An 8,148-nucleotide genomic window follows, 5' to 3' on the forward strand; every position below is an offset into this window, starting at 1 on the left:
CGAACAACCAACTCATAATGAGATTAAAAACGAAGTTTCTTTGGTCACCGGTCCTACCTACTCACACGGGTATGAGAGTCCATGTTGTGCAAATATGGTATAATTAAAGGTGAAGGGTCCTGTCGAAGCTAGTTTAGAGCCATAGAACTTAGTTAACGAGTATTTTATACTCACTCATGCAACTTTTCTATTTTACATGGTTTGGGAGGTAGGTATCACTAGTGAACATTTCAGTCTAGTGGTCATTTGTTATGCCTTTTTTTTTATCCATGTTATGGTTTGAATATTTAAAATTGATTTTAAATTCTGTGTTCAAATGATTATGAATTTTATCGAAGTTTTTTAAAACCCTACCCGACATAGTGTAATTCAAAGCCTCAAAAAGTGGCATTAACATACTCATTAAAGTTCGACTCCAACACCTTTTTACAATACCATTTTATTGCAGTGATTCAAGCATCATGTATTGAGCATATATGTAAAAAGATTTCATTTTTTTACCAATCTTTCAATTCTTTTCACAAATAAGTTGATGATTCATTAAATAAATGACATACATTTAGGATTCAGAAAATTCATATAAAAAATGAACAAAAGTGTCAAGTTTAGATAGAAAAATCATACATTACGATAACGATAAGAGATATAGAAGGTATCGAAAACGTATAGGACCACAAATTAGGGAAGGGCATGGTTTTCCTTAAAATCAGAAAAATTGCATAGTTGATAGTGAAACCTGGGTATACAACTAGTAGTATTTACATGCACATACAGTAACACCCACAGGTAGTAGGTAGATATGTGATATGTGCTCCCATCCCCCAAAATATAAGCCACAAGAATCAGAACAGAACAGAACAGAGCAGAGCAGCCAAAACCAAAATCCCACAAAAGAGTATTTTTCTACCTGCTGCTGCTGCTTCCACCAATTTAGGGACTCATAAGTGCACCAAAATAAGACCCACCCTACAAAGGAGAGGTGAATCAAAAGCCACAGCAAACCAACCCAAAAACACCTTCAGCAGTAAAACATAACATCCTTCACATTCTCCCTTACGGTCGGCAACCGCTGAACCTGAACAATCCCACCACCCAAACCCGTGGAACCGCTATCGGATGCATCAACCTCCATGTAGTGACGAGCTCGAAAAGCTGCTAGATGGGCATAGTATGCTGGGGGAACTGCAAATCAAAAACCCAAACAAACATTTTTATAACATTATAACCAATGCTAACTTAACTGGAAACTCAGGGATTATGTTATTAGAAAGTTTAAACACATCATACCAATGGAAACAGACCGCGTGCACCTTGCATACCTGTAAAACAGAAAAACACCAACACTATAATTCATGCATCGCACACATAAAAGTTGATGAGAACAATTTTAATACTTACGTGTAGCATAGATTATTGGTAAGCTTTTGCATCTCATCTGCACTGAAATTGTTTTCGTCGAATAGAACGTGATAATGTGTCGGTCTACTCGTTCCCTATCACAGAACAAAAAGTCAATTTAGATTTGAACCAACACAGAAAGAACATGGTGAGTACATATGTAAAAATGGTGAAAGATTCGCAACCTGTATGCCAGCATGGCTGTTTAAATAGAAATCAAACTCAGTTGGATGACAAATTTTGGTATCAACAACAGTACCTATCATCAAATACAAAAACCATAATCTAAATTATTACTCGTGAATCAAGAATCATCTTCCAAAAACCACAAATTGGATAAGATTAATAACCCGGAAGGATGTTTCCACTCCGATCAGTATCGCGACTGGTGGGGAAAAGACGAGTATGATGCCTCTTTTGCACAACTATAAAGGTAACCGGAGGTTGGTAATCCGCTTCAAGGGAGGCACATGCCTGACTCAAGAACAAAGACAAGTTTAGTTAGTCCTTTAAAAGGGGACGTGAAGATCAATGGTAATTTTTTACTACTATCGTACCTTCCTGATTGCATCCATCTCATAAAGTAGAACTTGAGAGAATTGTCCTTCACTTACACCATCTCTGTCAATGGTATAACCAATATCATCAAACAAATGGATTAAATCCAGCTTCATTCATTTATTCTCCAAAATATAAAAAAAAATAACAGACCTGTAGAATATTATTCGGTGCGGTTTCAAATTCGTTGACCTTCTAAATGCAATAAAAAGCTCCCTGGCAACCAAAAAATAATATAAAAATAGTCGAGAAAAGACCGAAAAAAACGATATCGTTTTCAGTAGTTTTCAAATGTTAGATAACTATTCTGCAGCTGCTTACCTAATCATCCCTGCATGCACCAACCCTCTTTGAGGATCTTCAAATTGTTTGTACAAATCTTGTATAATTTCTTCACGATGAGCTTGGGCTGAAACAATACCCCTATACTTCGTTACCTCGGGCCAGTCCATGGAGGCGACAACCTGAAAGTAACCATGTACGCCTTCACCAAAAGAATCATATAAAAATTAGAAAATTAAGCACGCAGAACTTACAGCTGCTATTGAAGGACTAGAGTCCTCTCCTGGTTGCGGGTGCGTGACATCTGCTCCAAAGATTATTGTAGGCTTCTCCGAGACAATAGGAATTTTCCGAAGAATAGCATCAGTTAGGACATTGTTTCTTCCCCCAACCTATAGATTTTTTGTTCGCTTAAATCGATTAATCAAATGAAGTTATAAAGATAATCTCAACTCTAATAGAGAGCACACACACCTTAACGTTGATTTTAAGGGCCACATTTTCAAAATATTGCTTGTTTAGCTTCTGTGCCTGCCTAGGCTGGCAACATTGTGAAACAATTCCGAGTTCTGTCTCGCAAATCCTTTTAATCTTCCCTGCAGGGACCAACACAATTCAGAGTTGCCTAAGATCACACCCACAGGAATGTATTTAATGAGAATAATATTCTAACGAAGAAAAGATTAGCTCACCATACGATCCAGTAACATCAGGTAAAATAATTATGAGTAGCTGAAGAGATTTGCCCTTGGGTCCCAAAATGTTTACAGAGTCCTTATGAATATCTCTAAGCGTAGTATCAATTTGATTTGGATGTGCAGCACGTATGGGAAACAACGGAGCAGGGGCAAAAGCCTTTCAATAGATCTCAAAGCGTATTAACACATTATCAAGAACGAACCAGGACATGTTAACACATTATCAAAAAAGGAAGTTCATAGTTCTTACAATTCCTTTGCTTCTGCACATGTTAACCAACTGCTTGCAAAATTCAGATGGCAAATCTTTATCCAACCGTGAGGAGAAAGTCACACATGCCCAATGTTCTACTGTACCACCATTGATCATTTTCTAATATACCACAAGAATAAGGTTAAAGTAGTTGATCAAAACAACATATTTTCACTTCACAAAAAAGGTATATCAAATCCTTCCATTCTGAAAGCTAAGTTGCAAAATTATATCATAACTACAACAAAATGTCTTGAACAATAACAAAGGGCCATTCAATTTCAAGTTTCACAGAATGCTCATAGGTACCCAAAGAATAAGATGTTTGAGAATAATACTTCTAAGAATCATAGAAAACACAATGGAAAAATTATCAAATTTTTATAGGAACAAATGATGTTTGTATTGTTTAGATCAGATTAATTCATAAATTTTATTTAGCTAAATGACATCCCTCCTCCATTCCCATCTTCATTCCTATCTCATTCCCTTAATCGAAAGGGCCCATAATAGATTATAAACGAATAGAAAACTCAATAAGAATTCCAAGAGGACGATGGGAAAGGGAAAACAAATAAAATATAATCATGTTCTAAATTCCTAATCAACTCCAAACAAATAAGTGAACTAACAGCAAATAAGCCAACTAACAGACTCCAGCAAATTAACAAAATGATAACACTCGTGAAGTGGATGATCATCAACCTATAAGCCAATGGCGAAATTAAAATTTTGGGCACCTTATTAATCATATTCCACTGACCCATCCTTGGATCAACCCTTGATTCTCCACCTGTTTCATGATAACTGAGCTGCAATATTAAGTCACGTCATCAGATTAAAATTAAAAAATAAACTTCTCCAGCATCTTTAAACAGTTAAGATTGTTAAAATTACCGATGGGGATGGCAAAACACGAGCATCAACATCACATAACTCTGCTCTAACTTCAATGCCAAAATCCTTAACAATGTCATCAGTATTATACCTATTCCCTTCAACCATCTGCCAAATGAATACATTATAGTAAAAAAAAAAAAAAAAAAAAAAAAAAAAAAAAAAAAACCTGCAAAACTTGCAAAAGAAAAACAAACAATTGGACAGAAACCATGCTAGTACCGTCTTTATACTCCATTCCCTATTCTCAGGTCTCTGACAAGTCGCTCTTAACAGTTCAGTTACTTGCCGTTCATTCAACTTTTTGGTATATCTCTGCCCGTTAACAATTCTACAAAGCTACAATATCAATAATAAATGGTAAGAAAGCCCTAATAAAAAATTATCTTCCGAAATCTGTATGGCAAGAATCCTTTGAATCATACATATAATCATATCAAACATACATACCTCCATAGGCAAATAGATGGGCTTCGCATCATTACCAGCTTGAATAGCAGGTAGAAATGATGACCTGAGCTGAACACCATATTTTTCATGAAAGTATTGACTAACAGAGATTGTTCGGGTACTCTGATTATCAAGAGTAAACCTAAAAAAAAAAAAAAAAGAATCAAGTAAAACAATACCTTAAGAAATCAAACCAATATGTCGAGAACAATAATTTTATTAGTACCTCCTAGGCAACCACTACTGAACTCAATTTTAATACAAAGAATCTTCATTGCAAATACCGGATTGTTCCAAATACAAAAGCATGGAATGCAAAAGTTATATAAGAGGAATGAGGCTGGAACCAGAGCAATTTATAACATAGAAATGAACAAAAATCAACAAAATGACTAGTTGAAATTGCTTCCAATTCCAAATATACCTTAGAACCCCTTAGACACCAAGAAACTACCACAACAACAAAAGATTCAAAGAATTTCAACCTACAGATTATAAAGTCAAACTAGCAATAACACATGTACAAAAAAATAAGCCAAAAATTTCTGATTGGGTTCAATTTTCAAAAACAAGTAACCAACTGCAATAATCTAAGTCAACCCAATGTTTGCAATAGTACGTGAAGAGTTTAAACAATGTCCTTTGTTCGCTAGCTACATTCTATTGATCATCCCGAAGCACAAATACCATTAATTCAAATATTTCGATCTAGAAAAAACCTAGTTCCTCACTTTCAAACATGCACTAAGAAAATCAATTCATGTTTCTCCCTCATTCTAATGACAGTTATCTACCAAAATCATTTTTGAGTGAATATCAACTTTCACATCAATGACCATCAGAACAACACGTCCATAAATGTATATACTTAAATACAAAAAGCTAAAAGAAGATGAGGAATTCACATAATAACAATTCAAATGCATTTTTTAAGCTAGGTCCATAAGAATATGGAGAAAAACAAATATTAACTCACATTAATCTGTCTACAGGCTCTGATGATATCCCAGTAATTTTGTACGTCCTGGCATGCTCCCCACACATTAATGCCACCTTCACACCCCTAAGTACTTTTTTTATCTGACATTAAGCAAAAAAAACAGCTGCTATATATTATGAAATCTCCACTACAAAACTCTTAGACATCACATGCGCAGACAGTATCAATAACCTTCCGGAAATCCTGATCAGTTGCTGTTCGCAAATTCCTCAAATTGAAATGTTTAGCAATATAATCTGTCACATATATCGGTTCATAAAATGATCTGGCTGACACATCTGCAGTACAGAACTCATGAACGTTAAAAAGAGCAGCAGTGACAGAGTCAATTGATAGCAACAAAGAGTTACCTATATTTAAAGATAGACCCATTTGTACAGGTCGCAGACTTTGATAATATCCTCTCCAATACTCAACACCATTACCAAGTTCACCTGGTTTTCCGAACTCGGTTGAGAAAAATGACCTTCCAACAACTGTGCAACTGGAAAAGAAATAATAAAATAGTTATCACTTCCATCCATGTGTAACTAAATAGAGTAATTGGAGTTTCATATAAACTAACTGGATAGATGGTGTGGTTCTCAGAACTACATCAAGAACTTGGATGGTTTCTTGAGGAGCATCTCGCTGCCGTCCATGTAAAAACTGTTGTAGATGATTGAGGTCTGGCTTGGAAGCAAATTTGATAGTTACTTTGAATTCACGTTCTTTCCTGTAGAATGAATGACAGATAAACTCAATATTGATTATTTATTCATGGACAGAAACATGAGAGGTAACGGAAGACATACCTTCTTGGTTGAGAAGACCCGGTATCATCATTACGGACTAAATTAATAATAAACTCTTTGGACGAAAATGGAAGTTCACCAGCAACGTAAACACTTTTCCCACCATCATATGCTAGAAATCTTCCACCTAAATGAGATTCTTTGTACATATTTGCAAGCTGGTGTATTATGTCTCGGCAGACCTTTTTGGATGTAACCTCAGGTGAGATAGAAACCTAAAACAATAAATACAATTATACGTATGAATGATATAGCCAATAAATTACTAAGAACACTCACAAACCAGTAGTAAATGGTTATAACAAAGTTTAAGATGACACTTGAAAAGATCAAATGTGGATAACATAAGTTCAACAGAAAAGATTATATCAAAACTAATTTAATCATTAACTCTTTGGACGAAAATGGATGATGATCAGCAACAATAACAATTTTCCCACCATCATGTGTAACAGAAACCTAAAAGTAAAATTATACATCTGAATGCCCTAGCTACTAAATTACTAAGAACACTCGCAAATCAGTGCATATGGTTATCAAGAAGTTTAAGAGGATATTTCAAAGATCAAATGTGAACAAAAAATTCCCAGAATAGATTACGTCCGTATATCAAATACAAACAATACACCAAAAAAGAACCAAGAATGTAACGACTCGGAGGAAATGAAAAAAATAAATAAATAAAGAGCGGGCCGTAATTGCAGTGTATGGAAGATCCTCTCTGTAGCAATGAATTAGATGACAGAGAGTCAACACTCAAAAACATAAGATTAAACGAAACTAAAAAATACAAGTATCAGAAAATACTCCACGAAGAAAAACCTGAGCGGCTTACATCGTAATGGTAGAGATCTTTATCTTCAACTTGTACCAGAAAATGATTAGCCCGAACAACAACTTTGCGCCCAATGGTTCCATATCCCGGTCTCTTAGCCACAGTCATAGCCTTAGATGAAGACGGCGGAACATTCTGCAGTACCAATGTCTTCTCCAACTGTGCCTCGATCCTCGAAGAAGAAGCCTCCGGCTGTGAAAGAGCAGCAGTTGTAGAAGATGAAGAAGATGCTCCCGCAGAAGTCTCGAGTGGAGGACGGGAAGCAACCGGAGTAGGCTGAGGAGTCGGAGAAGGAAACTGCTGTGTAGCCGGATGATCCACCCGACCTCCATCTCTCCCACCGCCGCCTCGACCCCCTCTTCCCCCACCGCCTTGACCACCTCTTCCACCACCGCCTTGACCACCTCTCCCTCCGCCACTTCTACCACCACCACCGCGAGAAATTGCCGGAGACGACTGCCCTCCACGACCTCCAGCACCACGACCACGACCACCGCGCCCACTAGACATTTTACTTGAACGAAGAAATCAGAAGGAAGGAAGGAAGAGAGTAACTTCCGATCGGGTGATTCACAGTCATATATATATATCAACGCAGAGAGAGAGAGAGAGCGAACAGAATGAGAGAAAAGTAGAGGGAAAATGGAAAACAAAACAGGTGATCTTTTTCTTTTTTCTTTTTCTTTTTTTGTTAAAATTTTGAAACCGATTTTAATTAATTACTCAATATAATTAAATGTAATTAATATTTTATTTAGGGCCAATTTGATTTAAATTTTTATTTACGTTTGGTATTGGATAAAAATACTTTGAGAATTTCATATAAATAAATGTTTTTTTTTATTACATTACTTTATTTTAAATAATTAATTAATTAATCTTTATTATTTTACTTTTATTCAATTATTCAAATTAAATTTTAATATATGTTCGACATTTTGCATTTATTTAACAATCCATCTTAATAATTATTCTCATTCTCA

General features: G+C 35.7%; 1 protein-coding gene across 1 annotated transcript; it reads right to left on the reverse strand.

Annotated features, from left to right (window-relative positions):
• Positions 1 to 664: 664 nt before the first annotated feature.
• On the reverse strand, positions 665 to 7,759 carry LOC111469299 (protein argonaute 5). The gene is made up of 22 exons (XM_023114521.1): positions 7,166 to 7,759; positions 6,331 to 6,545; positions 6,102 to 6,251; positions 5,887 to 6,020; positions 5,708 to 5,814; positions 5,513 to 5,616; positions 4,537 to 4,678; positions 4,309 to 4,425; positions 4,087 to 4,194; positions 3,930 to 4,001; positions 3,187 to 3,309; positions 2,931 to 3,093; positions 2,713 to 2,834; positions 2,493 to 2,630; positions 2,278 to 2,420; positions 2,110 to 2,172; positions 1,956 to 2,019; positions 1,749 to 1,872; positions 1,584 to 1,657; positions 1,399 to 1,493; positions 1,288 to 1,319; positions 665 to 1,182 (listed from the first exon to the last, which is right to left on the reverse strand). Exons 1-22 carry the CDS (start codon positions 7,673 to 7,675, stop codon positions 1,019 to 1,021), a joined length of 2,964 nt encoding a protein of 987 aa, XP_022970289.1. The 5' UTR covers positions 7,676 to 7,759; the 3' UTR covers positions 665 to 1,018.
• Positions 7,760 to 8,148: the final 389 nt, after the last annotated feature.

This window comes from Cucurbita maxima, unplaced genomic scaffold, assembly GCF_002738345.1.
Source record: "Cucurbita maxima cultivar Rimu unplaced genomic scaffold, Cmax_1.0 Cma_Scf00039, whole genome shotgun sequence".
Taxonomy (NCBI): Eukaryota; Viridiplantae; Streptophyta; class Magnoliopsida; order Cucurbitales; family Cucurbitaceae; genus Cucurbita; species Cucurbita maxima.